Source organism: Pezoporus wallicus, unplaced genomic scaffold (genome assembly GCF_028554395.1).
Source record: "Pezoporus wallicus isolate ANWC-B61680 ecotype Strahan unplaced genomic scaffold, APGP_CSIRO_Pwel_v1 contig_6488, whole genome shotgun sequence".
In the NCBI taxonomy this organism is placed as follows: Eukaryota; Metazoa; Chordata; class Aves; order Psittaciformes; family Psittacidae; genus Pezoporus; species Pezoporus wallicus.
In genome coordinates, this window is record NW_026641738.1 from 124,623 (window position 1) to 147,735 (window position 23,113).

The window sequence follows — 23,113 nt, forward strand, 5'->3', positions numbered from 1 at the left end:
GCATAGCATAGGAAATCCATGCATAGTTGCAGAGCTGTGATCTCACTGCAATTAGAGAGATATGGTTGCCACGGAATGGTCTTATACAGACCCTTTTAGAAAGGCAAGATGGGAACACAAGGAGGAGGAGTTGTGCTCAATGCAAAGGAGTGGCTTTAATGCATGGAGCTTTGCTCTGAAATGTATGAGCCAGTTGAGAGTTTATGGGTAAGGCACAGAGGTCAGATCAATGTGGATGATGTTATAGTGGGTGTCTACTGCAGACTTCCTGGTGAAGTAGATGGAGCCTTTTTTAGAAGTCTAGGGAAACCCTGTGATCACAGGTCCTGGTACTCAAGGAACACTTGAACCACCCCAATACCTGTGGCAAAACAGAAAGGCATAAACAATCCAGGAGATTTCTGGAGAGCATCGAGGACAATGTTTTGTTATTAGTGTTTAACAAGACAGCTAGAGATGATCTCTGCTGGGCCTGCTATAAATAGCAGTCTTCAATAGCTGGTGGAAGTGCCCATGAGATTGTGGAATTTAAGATCGAGACAGACAAGAAGGATGAGCAGTAATTTAGTCTTTGGTTTTAGGAAAGCAGATTTTTCCTTTTTTTTTTTTTTTTATGGACCTGGTTGGCAGGATCCCACAGGAGACAGCCATGGAGAGCAAAACGACTTGGGAAAAAGGTGGTTATCTTCCAGGGAAACCTCCTCAAAGCAGGACGTGCTTCCTGTTACCCAGAAAAAGGGAAACCACTCATCTCCAGAAAAGGCAAGCAGGATTTAGGGAAGTACAGGCTGGTCAGCCTCACCTTGCTCTCCAGGAAAACTATGGAGCAAATCCCCATGGAACACAGGAACGTGATTGAGAACAAAAGTGTAGATTTATTAAGGGCAAACCTGTCCTGACCATCCTGGTCTCCACCATTGGTGAGATGACTGACTATGGACAAGAGGAGAGCAGTGCTTGCCACTTCTTCACTTTCCCAAGGCTTTTACACGGTCTGCTGTAGTATCCTTGTAGCCAGTTTGGAGAGATGTGATTTGAACTGGTGGATGACAAGCTGAGTGGAAAACTATGTGGAACATACGGCTCAGAAAGTGGCAATCAGCAGTACAGAGCTGATCTGTTAACAATATTTTAGTGTCATCCCTGATGAGTCAATGCAGGATCAAAAGCTGTTGAATGTCTCTTAACAACTTGGGTGATGGAGTGAAGCACAGTGTTTGCCAGAATGCAGATGATCTTGGATCAGGGTGGAAGCTGGAGAGTCAGGCTGCTGCTCAGAAGGATTTGACAGGTGAGGAACTGAGCTGATGTGAACCTCATGAAGTTCACCAGGAGCAGATGCACAGGCCTGCCCTGGGGTGGAGTAACCCTACAGAGCAGTACAGGCTGGGATGGGCTGGCTGGAGAGCAGCTTTGCAGAGAAGGACCTAGAGTTGTGGCAGGGGAGGCCAACCACACCTCAGGCTCTGTGAAAATGACTGTGGCCAGCAGGCTGAGGGAAGGGCATCTTCCTCTCTGTTAAGCCTTTGTGAGCCCGCAGCAGGAGTCCTGTGCCCAGTCTGGGGTTACCCAGAATGAGGAAGTCATTGATGTCCTGGAGCAAGTCCAACTGCCAGGGTGACTAGGGATATGGATGTGTGATGCGCAAGGAGAGGCTGAGAGGGCTGGTTTTGCTCAGTGATAAGAGAAGGTTGAGATATGTCTTGCTATAGTCTACAGGTGTGAGATGGGACAGTGTAGAGAAGGCATTCTCATGCTTCTCTTGGACGTCTGCAGTGAAAGGACAAGAGGCAGCAGGCACATGTTGTAACAGGGAAAAATTCTGACTAGATAATAGGATTTGTTTGTTTTATCATGAGGATGGTCAAACACTGGAGGCACATGACTGCATATTTTAAGGACTAGAATTAGAACTCCCAGTTGTCCGTGTTAACCTAAGTTGTTTACTTATGTTCTGGAGATAAAATTTTTTCATACTGTTTGAATACCTTTTTGCCTAGAGAGGTCTTAAGAGTGAAGAGTCCTGAAGGGTCCTTCACTGTCCCTGTTGGCTCTAACATTATTTTTGCTACTCTAGAATATTTTCTTGCATATTCTGGATATATCTGACACCAAGAAAATCTGAAAGTTTGCTGAAATATTCAAAATTGAACATAAATGAGATGTGTGGGTAAGTCTGCATACTTCAATCCTGTGTCTGTCTTCGGAGTGCATAGCCTATGAATTTGTCCAACAGGTAGCTTGCATTTCACAATTTTGCCCACAGTTCTCTGCTTAATTTGCTCTAAATGTGTTTGCGTTAGTCTCCATGTCTGTTTACTCTTGTCCATTCTCAATTCATATACAGAGAAATGCTACAAAAAAAGAAAGGCAGATTTTTTAGCTGCATATTTTGAAGTTCTTAGCGCACATTTTCTGCTAGACTCTCATTACCGTTGTTAGGTTTTATACTCAACCTTTTTTCTGTCTTGCCTCCTTAAGTCTTATTTACTTTGGAAACTAACATCTTAGACACGTCTTTTGCTTAGCTGACATGGTACATACGGCTTACTTTTTTCTGCAAGTCTGACTGCATTGAAGTGGCAATTAATTCAAATATAAAGGCGCAGATTCATTTGCTTGTGCTAACTTTCTTCTGTTTCTCATTGTCAGATTTTAAAGTGAATTTTATTTTGCCATCAAATTTCCACTGCCTGCAGAAGTACAAAAACTTCCACTTTGCAAAATGTATTCACCTGAAGTTAGTTTAACCCTCCTGTGGGTCTTTCAGGCAGAAATCCAGCAATGCACAAAGGTGCAGTTCTTCCAGAAGCAGAGTGAAACAAACGTTTTGGTTTAGTTTTAAACACTGAGGAAATTAATTGTTGAGGAACTGTGCTGGTGCATCACTTGAATTAGATTTTACCACACAAATAGAAGCATCAAGTTCTTCTTTCCCAGCTATGAATCAGCCCCACTAGGGAGATGAAGCTGCACAGAGGAGGCTGAATAATGATTATAGTGAACTAGGGGAATTCCTGTGTTATCTTTTATGAATGCTACATGTAGATCTCCTTTGTTCATTTGTGTATCACTTATTGCATGACTGTATGAGAAGTCAATGTGGTGATCACACATTTGAGCAGATAAGGTGAAACAGGTAAGTTATCTTCTTGTCCAACTTCTGCAGAGTTCAGGCAGGGGCTGGTTGTTTCCTCAGACTGGCTCTCTCTAGGCAGCAATAAGGATTAACTTTGAAGCTTTTAGAATCAAGAGGGACTTAATTGAGCTGGAACAGGCTGTCTGTGCAAGAGAAAGCTTCTGTGCATGCAGGTCAGACACATGAATGCTCTCAATGGTGCAGGAGTTTTCAAAGTCAGAGATAGGGTAATAAATCGTATCTGCTGGAGATAGTAGTAGGAGAAAGCTGCATGGAGAAAATGCCTCTCAGAGTAGATGCTGTGTTAAGTAATTTTCATAAGAGCTAGGTACCTTTGGGCATGCTTTACTTTGGAGAAGTTATTTCTGTATTGGTAACTATCCATGGTTATAGGTTCCCAGAGAAAAGCTTGGCTAAATTAGATATGGCTGGTATATCAGTTGGCTGTAAACTAGAATGTGGGCTGAGAGAACAAACTAAATTGCTCTCTCTGCCTTTTTCCCCAGAAAAGCTAGAGCCTGAAGGGTGACATGGGCTCAAGATCCTGGTTTGAAAATCTGTAGTTGTCCCCCTCAGCATCAGCATGGAAGCAGTAAGTCATGACTGCTTGATTTCTGCAGAAACAAGATGGAATAGTATGTTTATTTTCTTTTTCATATCTTCACATGCAATGTGATCCTTCCATCTTTCTTTCACTGTTGTTTTTTTCCTATCTGGATCTTAGCTCTGGTCAAGTAAAGGAGTGTGTAGGTTGTAATTATCTAAGAATATAAGACTCTGAACTATAACATGCTTTAAATGCAGGGCATAGCCTTTGAATTCTGTATCTGATTAATATTCATATAAGCTGTAGAACTGCACATCTGAAATGCTGAGGAGCTTTTAAACCAAATCTATGAATATTTTCCTCCTGGCTGACTTGTTACTCTGTTTTCAAGCATAATGGAGTTCAGTTCTAACTGGTTATCTGGCTTGTGAAACATACTTTATATCCTGATCTTTTCTTGGATGTATATGAGGTAAGTGAATGCATAATTCCTCAGGTAGATAAGATGAATATGTTCAAAACCAATACTGGTTGGATTAGAAGGTGAACTTCCCTTAATGTGGAGCACCACTGACTAGCTAATTGAGGGCAGCTCACTGAAATAGAAGGGGCAGAGTCCTCTCTGGTGTTGTCAGAATATGCAAGTGGGTGAAGGTCATGAAAATGCAAAGTGCATGGTGACAGTTCAGGCTCTGTATGGTTTGTCTAATAATCAAGTTCAAACTGCATCGATCAGGCAGCAGCAGCCGTACCTGTGCTGGTGCCTAGCACACTTAAAATGGGGTTCAGATACAAACACCACGTGACTTGTTGTGGTTCTGTTATTGCTGTCACATAAAATGTCTTACCTTTTATCCTTGCTAAATCCCCAAGAATTGTTGCTCTGATTGCTTCAGCTCAGTGAAGGTGTAGAGAGCACAACAGCTGCGCAGCACTTACACTGTAATGTGGGGGCAGTAGCAAGACACGTGTCTGAAATGGCACGTTGCTGGTTGAATCACACCATCAGTATGAAACTGAGCGACTGTCTTGGGGTAATGTGGGCACACTTCATGGGGAGCTGCCAATCATGATGAGCAGGATTTATATGTGTATCTTTTAGGTAGCATGTTGTTGCCCTTACATTTCCTCCCACAGGCTGGCCTTGTACTCAGAAGCTGGGCAGTGACAATCATTTCTTTTGATGAGACTTGCAGACTTCTGAGCCAACACTTCCTTTTTTTTTAAGTAAAATTTAATTTTCCTTGTTTTATTAAAACTCCCAACAAAGACTTTCCAAACTGGCAATATTCAGTCATTCTGGAAAAAACCTGTCAGCATTGGTAGGCAAGTTCAGCATGTTCTTATTGAAGCACTAGACATTTAACTGAAACAATCCTTGTTTTATAGCCTGCCTCACTTTACTTTTACTCAACACATCTTATTGCTTGACATGGAAAAATGGCATATATGTTATATTTTTATTGCTACTGACCAGCCAAGGGAATGCTAAAACACGCTCAGACATACATAAGTAATGCTCCCAGTATGCATCTTTTCTATAGTCTAATGTGCTCTCGTGTTTTAATAATACAGCCATATATATTTACTCTCTGGGCAAGAAGAGATAAGCCAGAGGAAATAAAATGCTTTTTTGCAGCAGTAGCAGTACAGGCCATCTACAGCAAATTGCCTAACCTTTATGGATATTTGTCAGTCTGTTCCCTACACGTAAGCCATATCTAACTGGTGTTTCACAGAAGGCAGAGCAGCCTGGTGGGCTGTGTGTTCCGAGCCACTTGGAAATCAGGCAGCTTGGATATCAGCTGTCATTCTGCCATAAGGTCACTGCCTGATCTTTGGCAAGACAACCTTACCTGTGAAAAGGAAACTATGATACCAATTTTCTTTCCAAAGAGCTTTGAGACTTATGGATAAGAAGTGCTACATGAAAGGATAAGGTTAAATGTAATTGCATATCCACTAGCTGTACTAGGCTTCAGCCTAGGTTCCCAGGACACAGAGGAACCCTTACTGAGCTGAGCTTTGTAATTCAAGGGAGATGTAAACCTTTGTTTTGTTCCTCATGTTCATTAGCTCTTCCTGTACACTCTGTTATTGCTAATGTGGTAGAATTGGCCCTCAGAGACAGCAAGCTAAAATCTTCATTCTTGATCTTGTACTCAGCAGGCAGATCCAGGGATGTCTCTTGCTTGCAACTGCATAAACTGCAGGCTTGACAAGATAACCAGGTCAAGGAGGACTGTCAGTGTGTTCTTTTTTTAAAAGCCTTGAACATAGGAAAAGGAAGGCAATTTAAATGATTTTTACCAGATGAATGAGCCATTGAAATCTGTATAATAAAAGGAGAGGGTTTTTTTCTGTTCCCACTTTTTTCACAGTTGAAATAACACTGTTCCTAATAATACTCTAAAACTCAGGCAGATGGGAAACTTCACTGAGTGTAGTGCTGGCTGCCTGCCTTTATCTGAATGTTAGCAGATGAAAAACCTCACCAACAATTTACTACTAATTGCCAAATAGGACATCAAGCAAAAATTATTCTAGAATCCACCAAGGTACTTGGGTCTGCAATAATTGCATCATCAATTAATTTGATATTATAAACAGGTAGTGGCTTTACAAAATTACTTCTTCTGAAACCATAATTTTCTTTACAAATCAATTCTGAAGTACAGGTTTTGGGGTCACTTTAAACCTGTAAAGCAGCGAGGAGTATGTATTCATATACCATCACTATACATGATATCCTGTTCCAAGTCTGAAATATGAATCCTCAGGAGTCTTCCAGGTTTTGTAACTCAGCTTTAGCCTGCTACCACCAGCATTTTGGAACTCTGCTTTCCCAATGTTTATATTTTCTCTTAGGGTTATTCTGTGTTTTGCTTAGTTTTGTGTTCTAGTACAGAATGGTTTGTAGTTCTCTGTGGGACGGACCAGTCTGTAATATACTGTAGACTTCTGTACCTTGCATGGGGATAGCTTTCACTTTGGTTGTACTGTGGTAGAGATGGTGGGATCCACAGAGAAGTAACTGTTGGAGTAATGTTCAGAGCTACCCTCCTGCAAAACCCAACCACAGTGTTTTCCATAGAGTCCCCTCAGCTTCTGGTTCAGGTGATGCAAAAGGAGCATACTTTTATTTAGGAGTTTGTGCAGCTGACAAGCTGACTTTTGAAGTGTTTTGTTTTAAACAACTTTGCACACAAATTGAATGTTTATCTCCATAACAGCTCCCCGTTTTCTATGCTTGCATCATCAAAGTTTCACTATGTGATTGTGAAGGCACTGAATTACTGCTCATATAGGTTGACAAAGGAATTCACTGTGTGGCATTAGAAACAAGAGTCATTAATTGAACCACAATATGACATTTCTCAAAGAAATTGAGAAGATCTTGGAGCAAGCAGAGCAATTACAAAACAGACCACAAGGGAATGTGTGCAATTCCTTTAGAGAGTAAACATGAAACTTAAAGAAACATTCATGTGATCAGCACTTGAGCAGGAGTGTGTATGAACAAAGTGTGTTCTCATTAAGTGCCACGCTCCTTGCTTTTACTGGAATTACCATGTGTAACGTGCAGACTGACAACCCACGGTGTCTAACCTACTGTATGATAGAGCTGATTGAATGAAGTTGCTCTATCCTTATAGGAAGGTTTTGATTATACCGTGTTTATTATATATGATTTCCTATTATGTGAGCTCAGCTTCAAGATGTGCAACTTACAGGAATTTTTCAAAAGAAAACCAAATGTTGAGAGGATGTTTACCTTTAAAAGAAATTGTGCATCAGTCCCAGGAGCCTCTTTAACTGGAGAAAACACTGCCAACAAGTTCTGTGTCAAACCTCATAACGTGGAACTGGGCTATAGCTTGTCCAGTAGGTTTCTCTAGTCAAATTCTCACCTAGCAGAGTTCAGCGAGGGCAAGATGAAATCCTGTACGTGGGGGTGATAGACTGGATGGTTACCCAGTCTTTTCTGCCTTCCTGCTACTTCTGAGCAAGTTCCCAGATTCATTTTGCTGGACTCCTTTGTGGAACAGCTTTTAAAGGGATGTTTTATACCATTTCACTGCAAAATTATTTTTTCCCCTCTACTGCACCAGTGGGAGTCAAGCTTTCAGGCCATGTAGACAATATACCTTCCAATGGCTGCAAAAAAAAAATGATGTACAAGCATCTAGCCTCTGTAACACAGTCACAGATGCAGGTAGTACAGCTGTATGTCCAGCACTGCCATGTAGGTGTACTCATAGCTCCCTGCCTGCTGGGTCTGAGATGTGTGTCAGAGAGAGCCTGCTGCTCAAGTTCCCACAGTGTGAGTAATTCAAAACAGCCTGCTCTTTCCTGCAGGCACTCAGACCTGTGCAAAAAATGGGCTATAGTCCAGGAGAACTGTTCAGACAGAAGCATCCTGCTCCCAGGTGCCACATGTCTGTTGTAGATACAGCTGCTGCGAAACAGACACTGGGAAATGTGGTGGCCTCAAGGCTGAGCATCTCCATCCACAGAGTATCTGCTTGAGACAAGGACATGCGTTCCTCAGAAACCCTCAGGAGTAGTGGCAGTTGTTTTTTTCTGGTAAAAAAGAAAAGGTCTTCCTTTGTTTCTGACAGAATTCCTGAAGTCCTCTCAGAAGAGGGGCAGGATCACCAAGATATCCCAGTGCTTAATGTTTTCGGTGCAAGGCACATCACTGTTGGTCATCACCTTTCCCTTCATGTGCACCTTTGTGTTCTCTCTTGGTCTTTTAAACAAAAAAAAAACAAAACCAAACCAAACCTGTACAGTTTGAACACAGAGATAATTAAGCATTAATCACACTTGATATGCTTTACCATCTTTAATTCTGCTCTGCAGGAGGAGGTTTCTCCTTTGACAGACATAAGTGATTTTTGTGTCAAGGAAATGTACTTGAATGCTGAAGTGTTCATTTTGGAAAGGCAGATGTCCAGTGTGTTGATATTAATTTTGAGTTATTAGCAAAAGGATAAATAATTTGTATGATACCTTAATTTCCTTAAGTGGGGGGAGAAGGAAATGAAGTTTCTTCTACCAAATCAGTCTTGGTTTTCCTTGCAAAATTGTTTTTTTTACCAAAAATAAGGAATTTTTCCTTTTTCATTTTTTATACTGTAAATGCAATTCCTGCTTTTATAAGCAGGACTGTGTCAGGCAATGCATACATCTGTAGCTTCCCATTTCACTTAGAAATTAATTTCTGTATTACTACATGCTCCAGTACAGCTGTGTTTGGCAAAGCACATGACATGAGGTATGTGGCAGTGCCAGGCCTCTGCACTGGCTACGCTTAGCATTCTTCCTATGGGTTTGAATGTAACTGCCATACTATGTGCCAGCTTTTACATGAATAAAGATGTGGAGGTTTCAATTGATGATGTATCCCAATTGACAATATAACTCTTCTTAATAAGGTACATCTATTCTACTAGTATCGTACTAAACTTCTCGTCCAAGCTGTTTTACCTGACAAACCAGCCCAATCAAACAAGAACATACAATATCCAAGTGTAGTGGTTAAAATACTAAGGAGTTTGTGTTCAAACAATTAAAACAAGGACAATATTTGGTGAAATATTTTGTACTGGGTGAAATTAAGTGCTTCAGTCTTAATGCCTGCCTAATGACGTGTCCCAGCTGTGTCCTATGAGATACTAGCACTTACCATAGGAAGCCAGGTTGGACGAAGCCTTGGGTGAGATGGTTTAGTGTGAGGTGTCCCTGACCATGGCAGGGGGTTTGGAACTAGATGATCTTAAAGTCCTTTCCAACCCTAACTATTCTATGATTCTATGAAGCTGAAATCAAGACTGGTCTTTTTGCCCTCTGTCTCAAAGCAAATTAGCATGTGGTTTTGTGGGGCAAAATGATGAAGTGCTCTGACTCTGTGGGATTTATTGAATTGTTAATAAACTGAAGGAAGAGAGGAGATGCTAGTTTTGCAGTTGTTTTGTGGTTTTAAATAAGCACATAAACTTCTGACAAGCTGTAGTTGCTATAAGCAGGATTTTTGGCGTTGAACATTTGTCTCATTGTCATGGTTTAAACCCAGTCAGGTAACTTGTTCACTTACTCCCAGTGAGTGGTGCCGAGCTGACAACAATTGTGGTCCGTCCGTTCCCCCCCCCCCCTGCACCGGGGCTCTCCCCTTCCCTGCTCCCGGAGGAACGGGGAGGAGGATCGAGAGAGTGCAACTCCTACGGGTTGAGACAAGAACAGTCCAGCAACAAATCACCACCGCTACTATCAGCTAAAACAATGATAAGGGAAAATAACAAGGGAAGAGAATACGATACCACCGGCCAAGAAAAACGAGTTCCACCCGGAAGCCCCTGTCCTTCCGGGTAACCCCAGTTACCCCTCACCCCGGGCATGACATGCTGTGATATGGAATACCTCCCCAGCTAGCCCGGGTCAGGCTCCCCGTCTCTGCTTCCTCACAGCTTCCCCTCCTCCCTGGCAGAGCATGAGCCTCACAGAGTCCTTGGTCAGGGTAAACATCACTTAGCAACAACCGAAAACATCGGCTTCACCAACACTGTTCTCAAGCTGGAAGTCAAAACACAGCACTGCACCAGTTAACACAAAGGAAAAACATGACTGCTACTGCTGAACCCAGGACACTCATCCAGCTGGAAAACAAAACAGAACTCAGTTGTAAATGAGGCAATGTTAGTGCATTCATCTTTGCATCCCTTTAGAATTAACAAATCAACACAAAGCCCCTTAAAAGTGTAGATTGATCTGTGGGACAGTAAAACCAAGCGTCGTCATAGCTGGCGCATTGCAGCTCTGCCAGTAGGAGATGTAGCTTATTTAACCAAGACATGATGTTACTTCGCACTTGAAGAATCCGTAGCAAATTGGAATTTAATCCATGCTCTCAGCTTGTACTGAAGGAATTGGTGTATTTGGGGTTTTCACATGGCGCCAGTCTCCTGTAACAGTCAGCAGTAGCTCTTGTCCTCATGATGTCACCCTTCAGTCCCCCACCACTACCAGGGGAGACGTATGGGCTCTCATTATTCACCAGCAACTGCTTTTGCTTGCATTTTCTGCTGAAGACAGGCTGCATTCACTCATCTGCTGCACATTCACTTTGCTTCATTTGCCAGGGGCTTAATATATTGTGTGTATATGGATGTCCCTCTGATTACACAGAGGAAATGAAGATCACTGTGACTGACGGGGAAACTGAACAGTTTGTGCACTAAGCATATAATGCATTTGATTTTGGTAGCATATTTATAAACAGGCTGCATTTTAACTGGGTGATCTCACTGCCTCTGCAGAAAAGAGGTTATAAAGACACATGCTGAAGTCTTCATGTCTAGTGGAAAACATGGCCTTGGTAGCTCATGGAAAATAGTATGTTTATCACTGACATAAATTGTTGAACTGGAGCCATTTGTGAAGAGAAGAGAGGGATTATTGTACTTGAAGCGGAAACAATAGACTAAATAGGGCAAATTCATTTGGAATTAAACAGTTTTTAAAATACAGTTTTTAAAATACAGTTTAAAGGGAAAAATAACAAAAAATATCCCTGAAGAGAGAAAAGAAAAATCCCTGTGTTACACTTCAGCAGGCGAAACATCATTAGGTGTGTCTGACTCACATACACTCGTGTTGAGCAGTGTTTTGAATAACAAACTTTGCTGGTCACGGTAACAACTGTAATGGGATATATTTGTGTGGTACGTATAAATCTAAGCTGAATGAACGCTATAATGGGGATGGACCCAATAAGTTTCCCCAGGTAATCATAGCTCAGCCTTGGGCACACAACATTATTATTCCGCCCTTCACCCCCTGCCAAGGACTCCTTTACCTTCTCTAATTGTCACGCTGGGGATTTAAGAGACATTTTTTGTGTGCAGCACAAATCAAAAGTGTCAGCGTACTCCAAGTGATTTCACAGTGAGAAGGCAAAAATGGGTGAGTCTTAAGTGAACATGCAAGGCCCTGAGAAACACAAGCGTGAAGCACAATTTGCTTCTCTTGTTCATGACTTGGCATAGACACATGTATGTATGTCACACAGGGAGGAGAAATGCATTCCCTGTTTCTTCACCGCCATCGCCTCCACCCAAGGACATCTGTACCTGAGGCATTTTGCCTTCAAAGTCATGGCTGAATGTAGTGAGCAGTTTGCTCCATAAGTACAATAAACATAAAAGTCTATAAAATAACTGATGTGCCTTTTGGTAAATGTGCAGCAACGTGGACCCCTACAAGTTGAGTTGGCATATTGCAAATAAAGCAGCGACAAAAATCATCATCAAATTCAGATCAAGTGTCAGAAATAAAGAGACTTTGGGGTTTAGGTTGTTGCAGAGGGTGAGGAGAGAAGAAAGTATTTTTAAAAGCAAAAGTTAGTGTTGGTGCCTGTCTGTCTTTTAGGTACTTACATTCTGACAACTGCTCTGCTGCCCCTCCTGGAAAAAGCAGCTGATTCCAGACTGGTGAGTATGCGATGCTGTTGAAAAGCGGTGGTTTACTGTTCTTACCTTCTGGTTTGTGACAGCATTTCTTTGACTTCACTGGCAATACAGGATTAGTTATAATCTCTAGAATCCTCTTGGATTTTGCGAAAGGCCACCTCCTTCTCCAAGGCAAAAGCTCCTGCCTGCTACTCTCAACCCTTCATTGGAAATCAAAGTGAACAGTTCCTTTGGAAACTTCCCCTTTTACTTTCCCTGGGGCAAGTTACCTCCTGCAGTGTAGTGCAAAATACCTGTAACAGGAGCACAGAACCTCAGAGATCTTGGTGTAAAATAGGACAGCAGGTATATGTTTGAAATGAAATTTCCCAAGTTTCGCACAGCCTCCCATTTTCTAATTACCTTCTATAAATGCTAAACTTATCAACTACAAATAGTTCAATTCTACTGTTTTCTTTCTCCCGATTACTTTTGGAAGGGAAGAAGCACAAAGTTGCCTGAAGGAATCAACCCCACTTTGAATGAAAATTGCTTTCTAAAAAAACATTCTGTTTTTTTTCACCTCACCTCCAGGTAAGCCCCACACATGAGTACAAGCAGGGTGCAAAGAGTATGCTGAAGAATCCTGCTCCCTAGGTGCTTCCAAATATGGCCTGAAGACCCCATTACATGCCTGAGTGCAACTGTGGGGAATTCCTGGTTCTGTTTTTCATTCATTTGCTTTTCATTCCTTTGATTACAGATAACTGTCTCTTCTGGGGCCATGCTTGTTCAACATACCATGCTAAACATACCTGACTTGTAGTCAGGAAATAGGACATCTGATGGAACTATGATGTATGCACAAACCAAGGTACAGTTCATGCTTTTAAAACAAATCCCAGCACTTTTGCTAGATGGCTTATACCATCTCCTTGGCAAAAAAGCCAGGTGTTCACCGCTGCTTGCACATTGCACCCAACCTATACAGAAACACACAAACAATACTGTTCAGGAGTGGGATGGCATGGACTTACAAATGTATACCATCTTGCCTGGAGAACATGGCTAGGCTTTCTTTTGATTTAAGGTAACTCTCAAGGGGGAAAACTGTCCCTTGCTGACAAACCCTTTTCTTCCTGCTCAGTTCTTCCCTACAGTCTGCAGCAGCAGACATGGTCAGTAAAAGCACTGTAACCACTTTAAAAATAAGCTTGTGGCCAGGATATGGATTGCAAGGACCGTGGCGGTCTCTGACAAAATTATCCCATAGATCCAGTCAGGATGAGCAAGGCTGTATTTCTGCTATGCACAAATGCCCTGGCGTTTACAGCACATTTGATGTAGTTTATCTCCCTGGGAGCTAATTTGGTGGACAGGCTGTTGAGCTTGATGCTAGTCTGGCTATTTTTGCTCTGTCCTGGAGATAGCAAGTTGTCTTAACAGAACAATGGGGAAAAGCTCACAGAAACATCCGTTTCTCTGTTATGCACCCCAGCTGGGCAGACACTCCAGATAATATCTGCTTAACACTGACTATAATTCTTTCTTTTCAGGATTAGTCTAAAGGCAAAGAGAAATAAAACTTTCTAAGTGGATATCTCAAACAGATGCAGTGATTTCTTGGCTCCAAATTGGTGCTTAAAGTAGTTTTGTACCCCCTTGGTAGCTCTGCTCTGCACAGTGTCTGCTATTTTTGTATATCCAGAGAATAATGATGGGCAATGAATGGTTCCAGCCCTGATCAAATGCACGGCAGAGCCACAATTCTTTAAGCTAACCTTTAAGTTACGTTTTTAGAGGGACTGTTAAACACACAGATAGAGCTTCTGCCTCTGTAAGTACCAACCTGCAGACATTGGGAGTTTGTGAGCACATATAGGAAAATGGAGCACGCACTGTTGTGCAAGCTCTGTTCCTCTCCCCTTCCTCTAAACGTTTACTGGCGTTGGGAAGCAGCATGTTTGGCCAGAGAGCCCTTTGTCTGAGCTGCAGCTGTTCCTCAGTGACCATGGCTTGGCAGGCAGGCATCAGTTATCCAGTATGCATGTTGCATTCCACAATACCTTACCAGCCCCTAACACCCAAGCTTGGGATGCAGACTAGCAATCCAGTCTCTAGGTCTTTTCTAGGGATACAGTTTCCCACATTTGCTTCTGATGCCAGAAGCATTTACCCCATCTACTTTACACTTGAAAGCTGCCCTTTCCAGCTAAATGTATTTGTCTTTAAAATACATTTATTGTTGCATAGACTTTATGCATTTCAAGCCTAATGAAGTTATCCCACCTTAAAGTTCAAGGACTCTGCAACCCTCAAAAATAAACAGCCATGAGAGATGGGCCTTCAGTCATCACCTGTTTGACAAAATAAAGGGAAACCAGAGTTTAAACATGAATTATGTAATTGGTTTAGGTACTGATGACTGCACAGTTTTAAAATACAGTGCTGCAACTGATTTCATAAAAATGGTGAGAAAATAAGAGCTAAAAATCCTGTTAGGATACCTGAGTTTGAGTATTTCTGTTTCTCCCACATCTGACATCTTTGCACAGTCCAAGTATTTCTATTAGAATATGAAGAATATCCTGTGCACAGAGGCCCAGGGAGCTGTTGTGTGGATGGCAGTATCATCTGAAGCAATGAGTTTACTGAGAGGATTGTTCATCCAAGGTAAGGCAGCAGAGTCTTACTTTGCATAGCAGTGGAGATTCCTAAGTTGCCTGAACTGTAGGATCCCCCTCTGGTTTGGCAGGGGATGAAGGTCAGACCAGGCAAGGGTTGTTCAAAAGTATTTCTCAAGATCGTTCCAAGCTTTAAAGTTCAAGTGAGCATTGTGCAACCAGAGAACAACTGTGTTAAATCCCTGTTTTTTTTTTTCCTCTAAAGTAGCTGATAAAGACTTAAAAGCTTTTCTTGAGGGAGGGCTGGGCATTTTTTAATGAAAATAGCTGTAAGCAGGACTGTGCCAAGAGAAGGTGAATCACAGCTGTCAAATACCATCTTTTAGGATGCTGAGAAATTAGCATCCTTCTCACAGAGCACTGGGGATTGGCTTTGCTTTGATAGGCTTTTCTTGCCATTCCATGATAGTTAAAACTGCCAGTTCCCCTTTTTCTAACACTGGGAGATTGTGCACAGTGGCATTTTTGGCACTATAAGCATAGCGAATTGAAAAATAGGACAGAGCCTTTCTTTTCTCCCAGACAAATGACAGGCATCTTAGTAGGAGCAGCTGGAAGCATAGATGTCTTAATGGCGATGAGGGTCAGTGCAGAAGGAGAAGGGTAAAGCTCAGGGTAATTGCTTACACAAGCCCAGTACTTTTGTTGGATGTGGCCTCCAAATACTGATACGTCGATTTTCTAGTGGAACATGCTGGAAGTTCAAACTTTTCTGGATTTGGGTTGACTTTGTCCCTTCTGTCCCCTCCCAGACAGTCACACAGGGTTGGTTGACAGGTATTTGACCAGACTTCTTTTATGTTATCATCTAGGATATGCAGAAACCCCACATCCGAGCTCGTCAGTCTTCTTTGTAGAACCAGACTTTGCATTTTTTGTACTCCTGTCACCTTCTGGTCCTAATGCTTCTGCTCAGTTGTTCTTTCTCTAAGACCATAATTCCACCAGGCTCTTCCCTTTAGCCTTTGTCTACCCCCAGCTTTAGTAAACAGGGGACACACCTTGGCTCTTTAGCTATAGCTAAGACTTTTGAGAGCTTTGGTCTTGGCATAACTACTCTTAAGGCTGCAAGAGAAATCCTGTGTCTGTGTCCTGTGCTTATCAAATAGTGATGAAGTCAGTTATTTCTCTCTCTCCTACTTCCCTTTGGAAACCACAGCTTAGTATGAAGCCTCTTCAGGCCCTTTCAGTAAAGGGCTTTTTGTACAGGAGCACTTGCCGCAGACCCTCATCTAGTCCCTTTGCTCATCTGGCCCTAGACAGACTTTTGCTGAACCAGTCACACCTTCCCTCCATTTCCTTTTGTTCCCTTCGAGTGCACAACAAAGTCAACTTTTTTATTTTAAAATAAAATTTAAAATAAATGAAAAAAAAACTTAATTTAATTAAAAATTAAAATAAATATTTTTAAATAAATGAAATGAAGTGAGACTTCTACAATGAGGATTCACTGCATTTGCCAACATAAATAGGAAGTGTTTGACACAATCGAGCTTTCCAAACATGAGAAGCATCTTCTCCATGATGCTGAACTTGGCTTTCACACATAATTCCCAAACTTTAGCACAGGCTACTGGAAGCACTATGGCTAGGAAGGAAGCAGTTCGTGTTCAGTGATGGAAAAGGAATTGTTCCTTTTCATATTTCTCTCTCTCCTCAGTTTTCCATGAGCAGAGATTATGTGGTGTGTGCAGCCAGTTACAACATTTGCTCTTAAGAGAGCAACATCTCTGCTCCCCTGGGAAGTCTGATAGGCTGCCCAGTATTGCAACAGCTCGTTCTTCTGGTCTCAGCTGGTTACTGCAGAAGTTGGATTTCCTAAACCGACTAACAGTGCTGCTCTGACTGTAGCTGCACAGACATCTGAGAGCATTGTCACAAAGTTCCCAGGCTCTAGACTCCATGTCCTTAGAGAAAAATCCCTTGGAATGGATGGAGATACAGCTATATTTCCAGAGTGAGTGAAGAGTATGAGATTTGGAAAACCAAACAAAGCGTCAAATTGAGAAAATATGGTCAGACATCTTTATGTTGAATACATGTTACTTCTGGTGATTGTGCAATTAGCTGAAGTTCTTTAGCATTTAGAATTTAACCATTACTTTTAAGCATGAAAATAAGCATTATAAGACTAAAAATAATCCAAACTAAAAGGTCCCAGTTGGGGAATTTTTGTAACACTAGAAACATTATTCAGGAAGCAAGGAAAAATCCTGTCTCATGCTGCAAAAGCAACCTCTGCCTGTAGCAATAATTTCAAGTTATTGGTCTGCAGGAGTTACACTAGTGACACAGAGCAGGAGGCATAAATTCGTAGTAAGGCCTTCCTTTATCTGTACTGCCCCGAGCTACAACTGAGCTCTTGCTCCCCAGTCTAAGTCGCACCATGCTAAAGGACAAGAGCTCTATTCCCAGAATACAATTTAAATTAACTTGATTTCTGTTTCGGAAGATACATTTAACTAACAGCATTTTCAGATCCCTAGAGTGTATGTTTCCTAGCTTTAACACTGTGAGGTATATTTGGGTGGTATAGTGTCTTGAGGAATACACCTCCTTTGTGATAGAAGAGGTAGTTAAATGTATCCATAAAGGCTTTTATTTTTTGTCTTCCAGCCAGGCAACCAGTCCCTACGCACTTACCCCTGGCAAGCACCCACAGTCCACTCGAGGACAAGGAGAAGCTAATGGAGATGCTGGAACAGCTCTCCCAGAAAGTTTAAATCCACTCGTGCAAGAACTTAGTGTCATTGCCAACACAGTGTAACTGCAAAGCTGCTAACTGCACAGTACTGCAGTGTGCTTGCTGTTGAGGGGAAGAAGGATGCCATCAGAATGTTAAAAAGAAATTGGGTTCAGGTGTTCTCATCATGGGGGAGAGTGGTGCAGAGTCTCTCCCATTGTGACTATGCACCTGCTGTCTCAAGACACAGTAAACTTGTGTTCTTTGAGTTGGAAGAAAAATGGGGAGGCATTAAAGTAAAAATCAAGGCTTGGGGAAGTTACCCCAAAACATTTAAAACATTCAGAGAAATACGAAGGAGAATTCCCTCAGTGGCCCTCAGGAAAGAAGTAGTAAATGTTTCAAACTATGTTTGACTACTGTACTTGACAGGCTGGTGGCTTCTTTCATTGTGTGAGGGTGACTGGGATCAAACCTGCAACTGGGAGTAGAACCTCACCCTTGCATCACCTGCTTAGTTTAAAGGGAAGGATTCCTCATGGCATTCAGTTTCTATAAATCAATGCTGGTATGCAGAAGTGACCTGCTTCCTCATGTTTAAACAGCAAGAATTTAGGAACGCTGCCAAATGCCTTCCACATTACTTTATGGAGTCAGGGGTGAATATCATCCTGTTTGTGTCAAGACACCACGAAGCAGGAGGTTTCAACACATACCACAACCAGACATGGCAGGATCCAGTGGAGAAATGGCTGCATGACAGTAGGCATGACAAGAAATAACATGCTAAGCCATCCGTGCTTGCTATTTCTGTGAGAGTTCAAAGGGAATTCCTTGATCATTACGAATGGATTAAGAGGGGGAACAGTGGGGGCACAGATTTTAGAGAAGTCCACCTCCTGATGAGAGGGCTGTATTTCCAGACGCAGAGGATGGGATTTGCCTTACCTGAGCTGTGAACATTTGAATTACTCATTGGGATTCTCAGTGTAAATCAGTTGAGAGAAAACAGGCTTTTTCAGAGCAATATACTTGATCTAGTCTAAGAAAAACACCTGTATTCCTACATCTTTCTACTGGTGGTGAAGACAATCAGCTCAGACTAAGACATTCAGTGGGATTAATTTTGCCTTACATATTTCGAATTCACTACAAAGCCAAGACTATTAATGACAATAGTGGTAACACGTTTTCTCCTGAAATTAGTGTGTTTGATAGCAAACTGCATACAGCACCCAACCAAGCTGCACACCTAGCTGCAGACCAGTGTTCTGGGTCAAAAGTCCTAGGCATAACACAGGCATTCCTGGGCTCTCTGCAGTGAATAGTAGCTAAAGGCCATGCTGATGGGCAGAGGAGAGCGCATGATGTCTGCCTTACATAATTTAGGAAAATCTTTGGGATTTTTTGGGAAACCAAAAGATTTTCTGCTGGCTGCTGGCATTTACTCATTATTAAAAGACATTCTATGAAGTGTCAGTTCGTTAGAAAAAAAACCTGCTTTTCAGCCTATTGTCATTCTCCTTGGAAATAAAGGCTTTGCTGTCAGAGAGGCCCTGAAATAAGTTTTCCCATGATAAGCATTGCTGAGGCAAGTCAGGCTGTGACAACTCTTCCTAAAGAGGCTGGATCAGGATTCAAATTGTTGCTTCATTTTAGAAACTTAACTCCTTCTTGCACTACAGTGAAAAAAAAACAACAGCAAGGCTTATACAGACATTTATTTCCTATAAGTCTGGTATTAACATTTTATATGGTTCAAACTTCTAAATATAGTTACTGAAAACAAGAGCATAGCTGGAAGATTGTACAGTAACTACAGTTCACAACCCAGTAGCTGCAAGACTAATAAAAACACTTGTGTTATTGAGTATTTAAGTCAAGTAGCTACTCAGCTCTGCAGTATAAAAGTTTAATGACTGGTATTTAAATAGTTCATAAAAATGACCCCAAAGTGCACAATATATATATAGCACATACATTTTAGTCCACAGTCTCTACTGCTGCAATTCAATAACCTGTAGTTGTCTTTTTAGTCACAGTTTGAAAATGAAGCCAAAGGTATCAAAACTGCTTTAATCAAAGTTTGGTCACAGTGTAAAATAGCCAGATACTATGGTTTAAGAGCACTTAAGACTTAAAAAGAATTAAAACATAGGGCAGAAATTAGAAACAAAATCCAGAGTCTCCCACACTTTGATATTATGGTCTCAAAGACACTTTATTTCAGCCCTTTTCCAGAAAAGTAAATGTGGCATAGGGCTGAAAAGACAGCGAGATGCTTTGTGTTAATGCCATTAAGAACAACTCGTACCTCCACACAAGCAAATACTTTTAGAGCCACCTGTAAAATTTTAGGGAAAACAGAAAAATGGCATCCGGTGACAGATGAGCAGGAATAGAAGATGGTGCAAATTCTTGCTAAGCAGTGCACACTGTGGGCTTGAATACACAACTGGTTTACAGGAGCACAAGAAATCTAGAGAGGGACTTTTTGTTAGGGCTTTAGGGATAGGATGAGAAGGAATGATTTTAAACTGAAAGAGGTGAGATTCAGATTAGGTATTAGGAAGGAATTCTTCCCTGTGAGGCTGGTGAGACACAGGCACAGGCTGCCCAGAGAAGCTGTGACTGCCTCAGCCCTGGCAGGGTTCAAGGCCAGGTTGAACAGGGCTTGGATCAACCTGCTCTAGTGGAAGGTGTCCCTGCCCACGGCAGGGGGTTGGAACTAAATGGTCTTTAAGGCCCATTCCAACCCAAACCATTCTATGACTATGAAAAGGCAGGGCTCAGCCCAGCAGCAGTGCAGTGGGGCTGGCTGCAGTAGTGCAAGGGCCACTGAGTTTTAGGAGGTCAGTATAAAAGAGAGCGGACAATTTTGTAAACTGCATTTCCTCTTCTCCCAAGTTTCCTTTCTGGACCGTGTTTATTCTTTGTAGAAAACCTCACCATTTAATCAACCTGTAGGTGAGTAAGCACATAATTTATTAGTTGATTAAAACACATAAACAGTTGTTTGTCATCTGCTTTTGAATAAGAGGACATCCCCATACATATGTCGCTATTCTGGAGTAAACTGCAAATACCAATTGTATGCATTTGCACTGACACACCCACCAGCTTCTGTGCTACCCCAGCTCTCCACACTTACACTGTTCCCCTCACTGGGAACAGAATGGAAGCAGGGATACCCTTTCCTCTTAAACAAGACTCGGGTGGGATGTTGAACATATGCTGCCTGGGCTCAGAGAGGGGAGTTTTGCAGTAGACTTCAATGTAGACAGACTTAAGTCAGTGCTGGAAAACTCAGTGTAAGCAATTTATTTGCTGGGACCAAGCCCTGGGCCAGACATTTCAATTCTCAATTCAAACTCTAACTCTATTTTTGGAAAGACAGAGCATATTTTTAAAACTGGAGCAGCAGGAGCAGTGCTAGTTTTCATTAACCAATATTTAACTCGGAGGGTGGAGAGCAAACATGGAGTTACTCTTTCAGAGAATAACCCTGTGGTTATTGACTCTAGTGGAGACGGGCAGCTATAAACTACTCTAATCCCTAAATTCCTTTCACCTGTGCCCTTCTTCCATTCCCGCTGCGTGTTGCTCTCACATGCTGCCCGCAAAATTAAACCCCACTTCTCCTGACACCAGATCCTAGTTATCTAAAATTAGTGCTGGTCAACATCCACCCACTGCCTTTTTAAACAAGCTGTTACCACTCTGACTGACAGCAGGAAGCTTCACATCCCCCCTGGATCAGCTCAGTGTGTTTTCCTCTTTGTCTATCAGGCTTACATCGCTTGTTTGGCTGTGAGAGGCAGTCCTGGGTGTGCTTAGCCAGATTCAGTGACTGATTACAGGAGATAATTTTGTAATGCAAATAAGACAACTTGAAAACTCTGTATTCCTGCAGTCATCCTGGGATCAGATAGTGAGAGAAAGGTTGAAAAGGCAAGGAGCCTGTTGAGGGAGCAAGTGTAACAAAAAAGAACCACTTTTGGGAATAAAAGTGACCAAATCCAAGAGCTTCAATTTGTGAAGTAGGTCAGTATTTACCTTCCTCTCTCTAGAGGAAGCCTTCAGATAAATGCTAGGAAAAATGATGTGTTCTTGTGAAGGAAACTTGTTATCTCTCACAGCAAAAGCTCACGCACAAGCCTTACAAAGATACACAGTGCCATCTGGGCCACAGGTCTTCAGCAGGTTTTCATCCTGCCGTCACAAGGAACAACTCAAATCTTTGCTATGACAGCAGTACCAGTGGTATTTCACAGCTAAGAGCATTGCCAGAACAGAGAGTGAGTGATAAAACCTGCTGCAGTGCTGCAAACTTCAGAGAGGGAGCTCCCAGGAAGCGGTGTTTTCCTTGACGGTCAAAAATCATCTTCTTGAGCATCTTGCCTTTACTTTCCAGTTGAGAATCTGCAATCCACAGGGAGCCTTAGAGCAATACAGAAAATCCTGGAATTCCTTCACTGGCCAAACATGCTGCTTCCCTCAGCTGCTCACCTGCTGCTGGGTGGTTGAAGTTAGAATTCATCATGGCAAAGGAATGACACCATTTGCTCGTACAATAGTGGTCAGTTTTATGACAACTCACAAAACACGGAGGTGATTGGGTCCAGGCAAAAATCAGTAACCCCAGCTCCTCATTACAAGTCAACACACACAGAGAAGGAAAGTAATAGCCAGCAGCTGAAAGAAATTAATTTGGTAGGATTAAAATATCACAATTTATTCATTTACTTTGGAGACACTTATTTACACACTGGAACAGAACTGGAAAGCATTACAATACAGTTAGAAGAAAAGATGGTCAAATTGCAGAGCTGTATTCCTAGAAAACACTGACATGAACAAAAGCCATCAAGATTTTTTCCATGTAAATACCCTCTATTCTGAAAGACAACAAACCCCTCGTTACTGGTTGGTATGGTGCACATAACTTGCCAAGTAGAGTGAGAAACAATGCTCAGCCCTTAGAAAACTAAACCACTCCTGAAATTAGTGAAAATGAAAAAGGTGAATCATGTACTCATTTTTACCTGAAACTTTCTTGACTACTTGGTGGTGACAACTTCACAGAATTTTCTTGGGACAGGACAAAGTAGAAGAGTTAATGATGGGTCTTTCACGTCTGAAGGAATCCCTGGCCCATGTGTCCTGGGTTCAGCAGTAGCAGTCATTTTTCTCCTTCTTGGTAGCTGGTGCAGTGCAGTGTTTTGACTTTCGGCTCGAGAACAGAGCTGATAGCGATGTTTTGGTTTGGCCAAGGACTTTGTGAGCCTCATGCTCTGCCAGGGAGGAGGGGAAGCTGGGAGGAAGCAGAGACAGGACACCTGACCCAAACTGACCAAAGAGCTATTCCATACCACAGCACGTCATGCCCGGGATGTAAGTGGGAGTTAGCCGGAAGGGCTGAGACTGCAGGGTTGGAGGAGGTATCAGTCAGAGCTTGGTCAGGCTTGGGGGGAGAGTTATCAGTCGGCTGGTGCTGAGGTGTTGTATTCTCTTCCCTTGTTATTTCCTTTATCATTGTTATTATTGGTGGTAGCAGTAGTGATCTGTGTTATACCTTAGTTACTAAATTGTTCTTATCTCAACCTGCGG

At 42.1% G+C, this 23,113-nt stretch overlaps 1 protein-coding gene across 1 annotated transcript in view; it reads left to right on the forward strand.

Moving 5' to 3' along the window:
* The window catches only part of DHRS12 (dehydrogenase/reductase 12), a 33,983-nt gene extending 16,440 nt beyond the window's left edge, over positions 1–17,543 (forward strand). The window contains 8 exon segments of the mRNA XM_057425073.1: positions 2,078–2,170; positions 2,771–2,816; positions 12,117–12,178; positions 12,900–13,015; positions 13,563–13,697; positions 14,583–14,607; positions 14,710–14,809; positions 17,437–17,543. Coding sequence (XP_057281056.1) covers positions 2,078–2,170; positions 2,771–2,816; positions 12,117–12,178; positions 12,900–13,015; positions 13,563–13,697; positions 14,583–14,607; positions 14,710–14,809; positions 17,437–17,543 — 684 coding nt within the window.
* The last annotated feature ends 5,570 nt before the right edge of the window (positions 17,544–23,113 follow it).